General features: G+C 44.3%; 1 protein-coding gene across 1 annotated transcript in view; it reads left to right on the forward strand.

The window, feature by feature from the left end:
- The first annotated feature begins 309 nt into the window (after positions 1–309).
- Positions 310–13,510, forward strand: part of LOC147459263 (Ribonuclease III family protein) — a 75,513-nt gene continuing 62,312 nt past the window's right edge. Inside the window, exons 1-3 of the mRNA XM_086510561.1 lie at positions 310–1,255; positions 10,062–10,266; positions 10,355–10,555. Of these exons, the coding sequence (XP_086366687.1) occupies positions 369–1,255; positions 10,062–10,266; positions 10,355–10,555 (1,293 nt within the window). The 5' untranslated portion in view covers positions 310–368. The remainder of the gene's footprint in view (positions 1,256–10,061; positions 10,267–10,354; positions 10,556–13,510) is intronic.

Genomic DNA, 13,510 nt, shown 5'->3' on the forward strand with positions numbered 1-13,510 from the left:
CAAGATGTTTGAATTAACACAACTATTTATGGATCATGTTTAAAGGGTTTATGGTTTGCGTAGCAACATAGTAAGAGATGCCTTTGCAACTAAATGTAAGTACTTTTGATCATCTCGAGACAAATGGTCAAACAGAAAGGGTCAACCAAGTGTCGACAGATATACCAAAAGCAAATGTAAGCAAGAAGCAAATAGAGTGGGAAGATTAGCTCCCCATTCTGGAGCTTGTTCACAACAGCACAATAGACGTGACTTTAATCCGTTTATAGCTTTCAACTTAGATCTCTATGCAAGCCGCCTAAACCAATAACACATAACAACCTTAAGCAAGCCTCAAAATATTGGAGTGTGGATGATATTTTGAGGCCATGGCGGAAGTGGCTAGCAGCAAGCTAGGCAGCTCGTTTGTTCATACGCAGAGTGCCTTATCCTCCTCCGAGTCCCTCTTCTCGGCGTTTCCCCTATTCAACTTCGCTAAGCTCGAGCAACCCTGGCATAATCAACAGAACAAGCTCTTCATTAAAGCTGCAGCTTCCACAGTGAGCTCCCCTTCTCGGTCTACAAGCAATGTGGGTACACAGAAGCGACCTCCCACAGGTCGCCCGCCTCCATCCCCTCGTCCCTCATTTGGTGGCCCCCGGCCTCGGCCTTCCAAGCCACGTCGCAGGCTCTTGAAAAAGGAGGGTATGCCTCCTCCTTTCCGTCGCAGGCTTTTCGGTGTTCGAGATTCAATTCTGAGACCACCTTTAGACGACAAGCGTCTGGCGGACAAATTTCTGAGAAGCCCACAGCTCGCTCTCAAATCCTTACCTCTGCTCAGCTCATGTCTTCCATATGCTCCTCTCCATGCTCAGGATGAAGAATGGATGCAGGAGTTCCTCCCTGAAATTAAAGAGGCAATAGGGCACCCTCTAGCTGGTATGGATACACCGACATCACCCGATGCGCCTCTTTACCATCTTGACACACTCCTGTTTCTAGCTTTTCAGCATCCTGAAAGCCCCAGAGGCAGTCTAAAATATCTCAGGGTTGGGCATTCCCGGCTTGCCTTTCTTGGGGAATACATCTTGGAACTTGCCCTTGCAGAATATTTTATTGTAAGGTATCCTCGCGAGACTCCTGCCTGCATGAGAGAGCGAGTTTTTGGCCTGACCAACAAGAAAGTACTCATCGATTGGATCAAATCTGCATCTCTTGATAGATGCATATATCCTGATGGAGAACGCAAGTCTCCAATAAAGCTGCAGATTTACAGGTATGATGTGCGTGTGTGTGTTTGTGTGTGTGAGAGAGAGAGAAGAAGAAGAAGAAGAAGAGTATTTTAACGTCGTAGGAAGAGAGAGAGAGAGAGAGAGAGAGAGAGAGAGAGAGAGAGAGAGAGAGAGAGAGAGATTTATTAACATCTTTTAGTGACCAAAGCAGCTTTTGAGACTGGACGGTGTAAATGCGTGTATCCTCTGGGTACACAATAAAAAAGACAAAAGTGCCGAAAATGAACATACGACAAAATAAAATAGATCGATGTGGGAGTGTGTATACATGTGTATGAGGGTTGAGGGGGATGGAGCTTTAACTCTAATGGATGTGAAACTATATGCGTAGGGGAGTACAACCATGAGATGCAAAATACTAGCTAGTTCCATCCGATACCAAACCAGGTGTGTAGTATGGTATGCATAGGTGTTGGAATTGAAGAGTCCTTGTAGCATAGCAACATGGTGTGAGAAAGCCCGCTATCTCCGTAGAGCTATAACTATGTCTGTGACATCACTCACAACATTGATACAATTGAGGCCCTTGGTCTTTAATTCATAGGCACAAGGCCAAAAGCAACTTAAAAACTGACAATTATTTTTTCGTGCTTAAAAGCACTAGAATCATGTGATATCTTTAAGTGATGCTCAAATGCATATAAAAGTTAGCTCCTTTCATTAATTGTCACCCTGAAGCTATCCCAACACTAAACATCACCTGGCCGTCCGCATATGTTTCAATGGTTCTTCAACTTTGTCCGATCTAATTGGGTGATGCCATGTCACATAGTGTCATCACTTTGTGACGGACTACCTGTTAAAGTTTTGGCATCTCAAGTAAACTGCCCAAAGCGATCCCATTATTTATTTTGGCTTTTAGGTATTTATTTTACTTATTCAAAGTTGCTGGCATCATCTCTTTCTTGCTGCGGCAACTGTCACAAACTACTGACGTGTCAAGCCACTGAAGAATAGAGCCAACTTGCAGATCTCGGCCGAGGGGCCTAAACCATAGTCACAGGGGACTCCCTTTTTCGGGCTTCCCGTCCCCACTTTTCCGTCCCCTTTTGCTGTCCCGCCCTCTTTTTTACACTAAAAATCCATTTGAGACCTGTCCCCCGTTCCCCGTCCCGGAATGCGTCCCCTTGTGACTATGGCCTAAACCCTAAGAGAAGCAGCATAAGAAGTTTTACCAACTTGCAAAGTCTTGCTGAGTGGCCTATTTCAAAGACGAGTTCCCACTAACTTGCGAGATCCCGTCGGATGGGGCCCAAGTAACCTAAAGACATTAAAGTTAGCAGGACCCACATACACGTACTCTCTCCAACTCTTGCGCGAAAGATGATGACGTGGCAGACAATATAGAATTCCGCGTTTTATGTTGGAAGTGCCACCATGCATACTGTATGGAATTTTGCATTTTGTGCTGACTATGCTGCCACAGCCCATACAAATTTCTGTGATTTACGCTGGGTAGCTTTTAGTGCCAGTTTTTGAAACGAGATGCTATTGAGTTTGAAAGCTTTTCATGGCCAAGGGCCTTTAAATATGAGCCAAGGGCTCATTCTCAGGCATGCTCCACGTGAGGGGTAGAGAATGGAGTCTACGTGACGTGTAGAGGATGGAGTACCGGCGATGTACCGAATGCAAGCAATATAAAGAAATATAGAAAGGGGCACCAAGGTTTGGGGCGAGTGCTCTTTGGGGTGGAACTCTGCCACTCCCCCTCTCGTGTGTCGTGCATCTCTTTTAGTTCAGTTGTTATCTGAATTGCTTAAAGTTGTTCAGTCTGTTCTTTTCCGTTGGCATGTGGTGTCCGTCCCCGTGACAACAGCGTTTTAGAACGCTGCCTCTCTGTGGCACACTTCCTACTCCTCTCGGTGCCTCTCTAGTTCTGCCCCCCCCCCCCCCCCCCCCCCCCCCCCCCCCCTCTCTGCGACTTCAAAAGACTTTGGCCTCTTTGCGACGGCAACATCAAGAGAAGCCTAGTGTTTTTGTAGCTGCATTTTAAAACGCTGCAACATGTAGGCACTGGTATCGATAAAAGTAGGAAGCCTCTTGGCACCGACAACAAGACCCCAATGCGTTTTAAAACGCCCATCGGTGTAGCCCATTGGAGACGACACTTGACTCACCATCCCCTTTGTGCAGGCAATGTTTTAAAACGCTGCCGCGTTTCCTTTTGTGTTTTGCTCTTTCCATTGCCCACAACTTACCTTATATCCCCCCTCTTGGCGAGGTGTCACAAACGGGTGCGCACTCGAATAATCAACAAGCTGAAAAATAAATACTTTTTTAACTCAAAAAGAGGTCGAGGGAGAAGATCGACACAGTATTGGGGACGAGAAGATGGGCTGGTCCCCCCCTTTAAAGAGAACCTTTATTAGGGAGAATCTTTTTACAAGCACAAGAACCGGAGTGATCCCTCCGTTCTAGATCTTCCGATTCGATGGTCAGTTCCTTCCCTTGCGGGGAATTCTCGAGAGACGAGCTCTCAATTTGGCTTCGGTCTGTTCCCAAAGTGAAAAAGCTCTGATGACCGTTCTCGATTCCATTCCCGGAATCCTCTGGGCATAGGCTGAGGCCTTGTTACTGCTCCTCCGGAGTCCCTGTGAAAGCACAAAGCACAAAACAATAATGCGAGTCACGAATTCACGATTGATACTTGTTGCTCCTTGCACGGAAAAGCAACCTCTGCGAGTCACGAATTCACGATTGATACTTGTTGCTCCTTGCACGGAAAAGCAACCTCCGTGCTCCATAGTCTCGCAATCACTTGCGTCTCCTTCCTGGCAGAAGCTCTTCCAAGCTAGCACTGGCAAAGTCTGTCCCTGAGAGTGGGGGTGAGTGTTGCTTTTATAGGTTCTGGGGACCGACAAGAATAGTCGATCCGAACTTGGCTAGAAATAGCCAACCTTGGGGATGCAAGAAAAGCAGAGTGAGGGATGACGGCCATCAATTAGAGAGACGAGAGAGGGTTTGCGCTAGCAGTTTTTAGGAGGGGGGCTCTTTTGGCTTGCTTTATTTTAAGAGAGTGCCTGTCCACTTATTAAGTGGGCAGCATGTCACTTAAAAAAAAGCGTGAACCTGTTTAAATTCAAAAAGATCAGTGAGTTGAAAACTATGCTACACAAACACAGTCCAAGCGTCCCCGGATGCAGTTCCCTAGCACAGATGCTATGCAGACACAGATTCCTCGCGGGAAAACATCTGCCTTCCCCGCAAATGTCCCGCTTTCACAGAAAGCTTATCAGAACACATCTTTATTTTTGTGCTTGTGTCTTTACGTGTACTCCTCTGTCCAGTTCGGAGTTACTGCTAGACCAAAGGAATATTCCCTTTCCGATGCTCCCATTACCCATCACGTGACGCATCTGGAATATCTGTTTTCGGGTCTCTTCTATCGAACTAACGGTACAACCCCTTCATGATGCTTAATGTCACCCATCATATGACACATCAGGGTTGTCAGTTCCTTATGGCTTTTAATAATTCCAGTAGATCTACAGTTTCTAACCCTACGGTTGAAGTGCACACATTTAAATATCCTAATTTCAATAAAAAGAAATTACTCAAAAAAATAAGAAAATAGTCCATTTAGCAACATCCCTCTGGCTTCTAAACTGTTGTCCTCAATTGTAGTGCTTGTACATATCCTTCCAAATTTCGGGGTAAGATGCTAATTTCTGCTCGGTCATCCACTGAGCGTCCAAAGTAGAATAATTCTTGAACTTTATCAAATACTTCTGTGTAATCTTCCTGGACTTGAGTGGCCGCTCCTGATGATGAATGATCGATCTGCTCCGGTTGGAGTATTTCTTCCGTTTCCTCAACCTCAGGAGGTTCCTCAACAATAGGTTAACTTGGAGGCGGTACCACATATGGCCGGAGTAAACTAACATGGAAGCATTGTGGATCTTCCAATTAGATGGTAAGTCACGTCGTTCACTTGGTCAATTATCTTAAACGGCCCATAATAACGATTGGAAAGTTTTACCACTTTCCCTCTTTAAGTCGCTTGTTTCTTTAGTCTTGCCTTCTCAAACTTGAGTAAGACCAATTGACCAATTGTTAAGTCTAAATTCCTTCTGTTCTTGTCCGCAACTTTCTTATGTTTTTCTTGAGAGTGTAAAATTCCTCTCTTAACTTGCTTGTAGGCTGTGTCCAAATCTCAGACAAACTCATCTGCTGCAAAAGTCTTATCCTAAGTGACAAGGATCGGTGGAAGCAAAGGCTTACCATAAAGAATCTCAAAAGGTGCTTTCCCCGTAGACGAATGAATGGTATTGTTATACACGTACTCCACAAGGGGCAAATACTTCTTTCAGTCAGGCTGTCTTTTTGACACATAAGATTTTAGCATATCCAATACTGTGGAATTAGCGATCTCACTCCTAACTTTACACAGAGCACTGAGAAGAAAGAGAACACAGATGCCTCCAGCGACTAGAATGTCATTGCGCACATGAAGACTGACACCCTGTAGGCCCCAAAGACTGGCGCCCCTTTCAATATTTCTTTATTCAATTGAAAATAGACGATCCGAACACGTAGATTAAAGTCTCACAAAGCTGTGCAAACCTGGCGAGGGCTGAAATTGCAGGTTTTTGACCCAATTTTGGCAGCATAACGACGCCAAATCCCTTTTTTTTTTCAAAAGTATCTGTCTAGCACGGATTCCCTCGCAATTTAGAAGCTTTCTGGTGAGCTGTAACAGAATTTCAACGTGCTGTAATTCCCTTTTTTTGTCACTGTCAGGTGCCCAAAGCCGTGTCTAAGCATCCCAAAGCCTTCCCGAGCTCCCCTTGTGTGAGTGTGCGGATGCGGTGCGCGTGTGCAGAGAGTGCGAAGGGGAGAGAGGGGGAGAGAGAGAACGACAGAAGATGTGAGTGGAGCTCTCAAATCTCACTGTGTGAGCACCATGTGAGAATGTGAGTGAGGGCTCCTTATTCTTTGTATGTATAAAGAATAAGGAGATAAATGTGGGTAGCCGGACATTGGCCGGCGGACACGGGCAAAGCACGGTGAGGCACACCGCCTTTACCTAACAATCTCCCACTAAAGGCTGTGTGCTGATAACAACTAGTATATACAAGAGGTGAGAGAAGACGACTCTCAACCTATGCCCACTGGCTCACTCCAAACATGCTCTAGTGTAGATGCAACATGCATACCACTAGGGCTAGAGATACGATGACACTCATGATGCAGGTATCGAGTGACGACCTGTAGGGTTCCACAATGCACAATGCCAGTGTCAGTCATCGCACGACTGACAACTCCCACTGCAAATGCACCAATCGCGCACTGAAATGAGACTCTGACCGAGTCCTGGTACATAACGTACATCTCGTAGCGTAAGCAATGCACCGCTAGGTAGAGACATGTATACATCTCCAGCACCCTCTATGTCATATGCTGAACCATAAGCAAACTGTACACAACCAAGTCTCCCTCTAGAGAAAGAGCAAAACAAATCACGACGTGGCGTTACGTGAAAAAGTGCATGCTCGTCTAGTAGAAAACGCGTAGACAATGTGCTATCCCAAGACACAGAGTAGTCTGAAGGCAAGCTAGACTCAAAAGTGACATGTCCGTCATATGCATACTCTCTAGCATCTGTCCTCATAGTAGCACCATGCATCTGCCTCTTCCGTTGCCTCATACGCCTGAAGCAACGGCGCCTAATATGCCCCTTGTGGCCACAATACCAACATGTCAGTCGCCAACAAAAATCGCCTCTCATGGCCATGCCAAACAGTGGCAAACAATGCTCGAGATCACAAAACTCTCCCACCTGAGAGCAAACCACTATCTCAAGCAGACAAAGTGAGCAAACTATTAAGCTCACAAGCCTCTACAATAGGCAAACAAATTTGACAAAATTTTGGCAGAGTCTCCCTTGTAACTGGAGCAAAAACTCAACAGTAAACTGCAAATGGAGACAACACAAAATGCCTAAATGGCCAAATCTGGGAATGTAGTCGTCCGGAATCACCTCACAAAGTCATACAAAGAGCAAGCACGCTCTAGTGGGAGTACCACTCAATGGAATATTGGCAAAACCTGTCAACTTGTTTGCATAAACAAGCTTCAATGGATGCACATAAACAAGTGCTCAACTACAAGCATCAACCATGCATCCAAAATACTTAGCCATGATGGCTCCACATCTCCACATCTGTTCCCACATAGAGTATACATCAACACAAAACCATGTGCCGAGAAACTGCATACAGATGTGCCTTAGTCCAAGAACCACATCGCAAATCAACAAATGCAAGTTAAATCAGCACCCAATGGACTCCACAATGTGACGTACATATCCCTAGACGCAATCTACACAACGATTTGCAGTATACAACCCTTAACTGTCAAATCTTTTGTCTCAAAAAAATGCAGGTTGCTGCAGAAAATTCAGAGATCAGAATTTCAAACTTCTGATATCACCATTGCGTCCGGAACGTCGACAAACCTTGGGGTAGACCCCTAGATCATATAGATCTGAGTCCGAGTGTGCAAGATATGCCAAAAAACATTGTTTTCGGCTCAAAAATGCAGCAAAAACTTGCTGCTGTTGCAGAAATTTCAGAGGTCAAAATCAGCTCAAATGGACATCACCATTGCGTCCGGAGCGTGCCAAAACCCCAGGTTACACCCTAACCTTGCATAAATTGCATTCCGTATGCAAAAGTTATGCAAAAAACGCTGTTTTTGGGGCTCGAAAAATGAACCGCGGAAATGAAATTCTTCCTGCAAATATGATTGCAAAAAAAGCATACACACTTGTAATACACTCTTCCCTCAAGTTTGGGAATGTCCCTCAAGCTTCCATGAGCACAGATCTGGTCGTTGCTCACCGATCTCAAGCTTCCACCGAAAGCGAGCTCACCTTAATCGAAAGCTCACTTCTTTGTAGCACTCCATCTGTCGCGAAGCCAAAGCTCTGATACCAATTGTGAGTGCGCGGATGCGGTGCGCGTGTGCAGAGAGTGCGAAGGGGAGAGAGAGCACAACACGAGATGTGAGTGCAGCTCCCAAATCTCACTGTGTGAGCATCATGTGAGAATGTGAGTGAGAGCTCCTTATTCTTTTTATGTATAAAGAATAAGGAGATAAATATGGGCAGCTGGACACTGGCCGGCGGACACGGGCAAAGCACGGTGAGGCACACCGCCTTTACCTAATACCTGGTGTTGTCTTGCAGTTTAGGTGCGAAACCCTAAACTTGCATAAAAAACACAGCAGGCTGTAATTCTTTGTTTTTTAGTGGAGCGAACACGTTTACGCGTGTCCTAAGGGCTCCCGCTTGCAATGGGATAGTTCCCCTATAATTTGGATGAGTTCTCACGTGAGAAAACTCTCCAAATTCTCAATCTTTCGTGATAGAACTGTGTACCTGTGGGGGATTTGGAACCCTCTTGCATAAGTGGATTGTACTAGTGTTTTGAGGATGTTTTTACACTATGGTGGGCATTTGGCATGACGTGCATGTAGTTCTAGGTTAGAGGAATCCAACGAGTCATTCCCCGCGTCAATTGGATTCTTGGGTCGGCAGATGTGCAACAGTTTCACCCAAAACTTAGCGGAAGTGAAGTTTACTAATAAATTATTTTTAGGATTTATTTTTATAACTTTATCTTCCAGTTTTGCTCTACGTAAGCCTTAAGCAGTTCTTAAGCCCCATTCCTCACATGAGCACCGTGGCTATCGTTTTGGGCAAGTTGTAGTAGCGCCACAGATCATCCAGCTTTTGAAGTAGAGCAGCCATCGTTTTTTGTAATAGCAATTGGCCCTAGTGTTTTTTCTCAAAAATGCTAGATCAGCCCTAGCGCATTGAGTGCTCCCATTGCTGCCCATCATCGGCATCGTCGAGATTTGCGGTTTTAGCCCTTCATTCCTCTCACATTGCGAGTGCAAATCAGCCCCAGATCTACCCCTTGGTAGCCATCCTCAATCCCACATCGAAACGGATTCAAAGGTGCATAATCAGCCCCGGAGGTGCTTCATGTTACCGCAGCGACATTCCCCATTCGAGTCAGTAGAGTCTGCACTTGAGATATTGCATGTATGCACATTCCATTTACACAATCAAAAGCAAATACCACATCGGCAACGGTGTTGGGGGCCCTTGAGAGTGTTGGTTGGGACCCCGTGGGCGTCTCTCTCTCTCTCTCTCTCTCTTCCAACACATCTCTACCTCTCTCTCACTCCCTCTCTCTAGGGAAATAAAAGGAACCATCTCTTTGGTTGGCCCTTGCTGTTAGATGGTACTAGTTGGCGGGTTTTCAACTTTGCCTAACATCGAGCTATTGCCATGGCAATCATTCCTTACTCCACATCATTGCTGGTAGCTTTTTAGTGGTCTTGGTCCTAGGTATGCAGTCGCAGAGTGAGCTTTTGGTGGGAGTGCCTACCTTTCGGTGGCTGCTATCATCCTCTCTCCGCTTACTTTGCCAGGGCGGTTTTTACTTCCTTAGGAAAGGTTTTTTCCCGTCTCTCAGTTTTCAGTTTTGCCCATGTGGCTTGTTGTATACTGTTTTTCAGATGTCGCCTTCGGGCATGCATTGTAAACAGTTTTGTACTTGCCCTCAGAATGGCTTGGGTTTTGCAAGAAATGTAAATCGGCTCCGTTTCCTTGCGCGCGCGCACACACACACACACACACACACACACACACACACACACACACACACAGAGAGAGAGAGAGAGAGAGAGAGAGAGAGAGAGAGAGAGAGAGTGATTGCAAGACGTTTTTCATCACCATGTGCTTCGAGGCTAAGTTTTCTGAATCTGTTTTTATTTCAGAGGAGTTTTTTGGGCACTTGTTGCAGCGTTGTATCTTTGTATGGGCATGCCAGAAGTGTATCGGCTTCTCTTCGAGGTGTTTGGATTTGATCCTGATGCTAAAAGCTGCCAACCACGGCGAAGACTTGGTCGTCCAGATGTGGATTTTGTTTTCTCTCCCTTGGAGGAGAAACAGATGGAATGGAAAGAACTTTCTTCCTTCAAGGCACGAAATTCGTTTTTACCTCTTGAGGATTTCATATGTTTAGTTTTAGATTCTTTTGAGATTAATTTTACGTGGCATGCTGTTTCAGACTGCAGATGATGGTGTCTTTGCAAAACCTTTGCTTTTTAGGGCCTGTGTACCACCTGGTATGCAGCGTTTCAGAGGTAATTTATGGGAAATAGACAGTCTTCCCCAAGTTCTACAAACACTAGGATACCCACGGCCAACCGTTGGTGAAGATCCCGAAACTGTTAAAAAACGAAATTCAGAGCTGGAGCTTGGTCTTCAGGTGTGTTAGTCTTCACTTATCTTCCTTCTGAATCGATTTCTAGGGATTTAAGTAATTTCTCTCTTCTCCAGGGTTGTTAACTCGCAAAGTCTCTCTCTCTCTCTCCCCCCCCCGGCCCCCCCCAAAACAAAACCCCCTCCCCTTTCCCCATACACACATACATACATGCACACATTTATGTTGTGTATAGGGGGAAGGGGGGAGGTCTAGAGAAAGAAAAAGATCACATTAATGTCTTCTAGAGGGCGAACTCGGCCTATTAAACAAATTAATATACAATTGTGATATCTCCTCTCCTGTGTGTGATATATATATATATATATATATATATATATATATATATATATATATATATATATATATATATATATATATATATATATATATATATATCTATCTATCTATCTATCTATCTATCTATCTATCTAGATAGATAGATAGATAGATAGATAGATAGATAGATAGAGAGAGAGAGAGAGAGAGAGAGAGAGAGAGAGAGAGAGAGAGAGAGAGAGAGAGAGAGAGAGAGAGAGAGATACATAGATAGATATAGAGAGAGAGAGTATTTTGCTGAATTCTTTTTCCTCCCTCTTGCATCTATAGCCTTCATTTCACGGTTTTTCTCGTCATTACACTGCACATCTTCTTTAATTTTTAGGTTTCTACACTTACACAAGACCATAGACTCGACTCCATAGCTGCAGATCCACACACACACACACACACTTTTTTTTCTTTTTCAATAAATCACTTTCGAATTATTAGTGGGAAACCTCAAAATGAGCAAAATCCTCATTTTTGTGCTAATTTTTCCGATTTAATGCTTCTTTTAGTGCTAGGCCTCATTATGGCTGAGTCTGCCCTTGATCTCCGGAGTCATGACAGAAACTCAGCACGCTGAACTTTGTGTTGATGTATGCTCGTGTGTGTGCATGTGGTGTGTGTTGTGTTGGGGAGCATATGTTAGTACCTAGTTCTACACCCACTATTGGGCACTGACGACGTTAGTGGGGATGTCGTGGTATTTTGTCAATACTATGCATGATGGAGCTGATGGTTATATTGTCTTGTGGGTGACTACCATGGGGCTATACCTTGCACTTTCCTTCAAGGGTGAATCTGGGCTTATCCTGGATTCATCTAGGTATAAAATCCACATAGTATATCATACACGAGAAATGCACTAACAAAGGCATAGTCAAAACAGATTTGAGGAAGAAATAGAAGAGGAAGAGTATTTTAACGTCGTAGGAAACTATCCCAAGAGATCTTAAAGATCTATCCGACAAGGAAAGGGCATACAATGATGGGTCAATCTCCTAAAGAGACAGACAATCATAAAGAGACTGATGCAAAGATTGTTTGAAAAAGGAAAAGGTCTAAATTGGCAACTCACACAAAGCGAGTATGTCACATGGCACTTTGCCCTGAAAGACCCAAGTGGAAGAATTGCAAGCAAGTCGCATTATAGAATGGCACCTTACTGCTCCATATCATCCTGAGTTGTCTTCTCCACGAAAACAAAGGTTTATGCATTCTCCAAATGCGATTTGCATAATCATGAACCCATAGTCCAAGGAGGAGGAAAGTGTAAACTGACTACACTAAAATTCGAGATGGTGCGATATAGACTCCAATCTGCCAATCTTTTTGATACATTTAGAGGAGGAAAAGGCTCAAACTGTGCCAACGAAGTCTAAATCTTTCGCTATAGAGGACGATAATGATAGCCCATGCCAAATTTAGCACAAGCATCTACAAAAGATAGCACTTGACCTCTATCATCTAGTACACCTTTTTTTGCAAGGAAATAAGCCTTCCTAGGCTCTTCAACAACCAATGGTTCATGAAAAACTTTACTCCAATGAATACTTTCCAACGAATCAAATTAGGACCATTAGTCAATCTTAAGAGTCTACCCATCTTGTGACCTTCTACTGAAGTCTCTTGTTGATGTTAGTTGCCTCTTCACCCTCATCTTCGTCCCAAAAGGCTCTTTCCCTTCTGTTCCTCCTTTACCTCTTGTTGTCAAATTTTACCAATTGGCGGACGACACCGAGCTTCTCGCAGTTGCTCATTGTCATCTTCACCGCTGGTGGCTTTTGGTGGCTCTGGTTCTTGATTTGGAGCTGCTGACTTGGCTTTTGGTCGAAGTTCCTATCTTTCAGAGCCTATTGACATCCCCTCTCCACTTAGTTTGCTAGGGTACTTTTTACTCTCTTTAGGAGAGGTTTTTTACTTGGGCCTTCAGTCTTCTCAATTTGGCCATGTGCCTAGTTGTATTTCATTTTCACAGTTTTCCTTTTGATCCTTATAGGCCTTCTATGTAAACAGGGATATACTTCCTTTTGGAATAGGCACCATTTGGGTGTTCTGGGAGATTTTCAAGTAACAGATCTGCCTCTTTTCCTTGCACGCGCGCGCACACATAGAAGAAGAAGAGACCTTGAAGATCTATCCAACAAGGAGAGTTGAACTTGAGAGAGAGAGAGAGAGAGAGAGAGAGAGAGAGAGAGAGAGAGAGAGAGAGAGAGAGAGAGAGAGAGTAGATGTAGAGGGAAAAGATAGTGGAGACATAGAAGCTTCTTGGGATGATGCTAGACAGAATTATCAGCCTGGAAGAGATGATGAAACAAGGGTAGAAGAGCTGTATTTATAGGTGAGGTTGTCCCATGAGCATGTGTGGTAGCCTTGAGACAAGTGTCCAACCACATGTGAAAATGTTGAAGCATCACATGGCGAAAAGCGCATCACATGTTAAAAAGGGCAACACATGTCAGAAAGGGTGAAGCATGTGTGACAAGTGTCTTGTCTTCTTTTGAAAATTTTGTGACAAGTGTCTTGCCACTTTTCCATCTTCTAGAATCCGTCTTAGAGAAACTTCTAGAATCGTTAGTGGAGAACCACTAAAAAAAAGAAATGTGAATATGGGTATCAAACGAAAATTCTTTCGGA

The sequence above is a fragment of the Adiantum capillus-veneris genome, chromosome 4, assembly GCF_014529385.1.
Source record: "Adiantum capillus-veneris isolate H3 chromosome 4, ASM1452938v2, whole genome shotgun sequence".
Lineage (NCBI taxonomy): Eukaryota > Viridiplantae > Streptophyta > Polypodiopsida > Polypodiales > Pteridaceae > Adiantum > Adiantum capillus-veneris.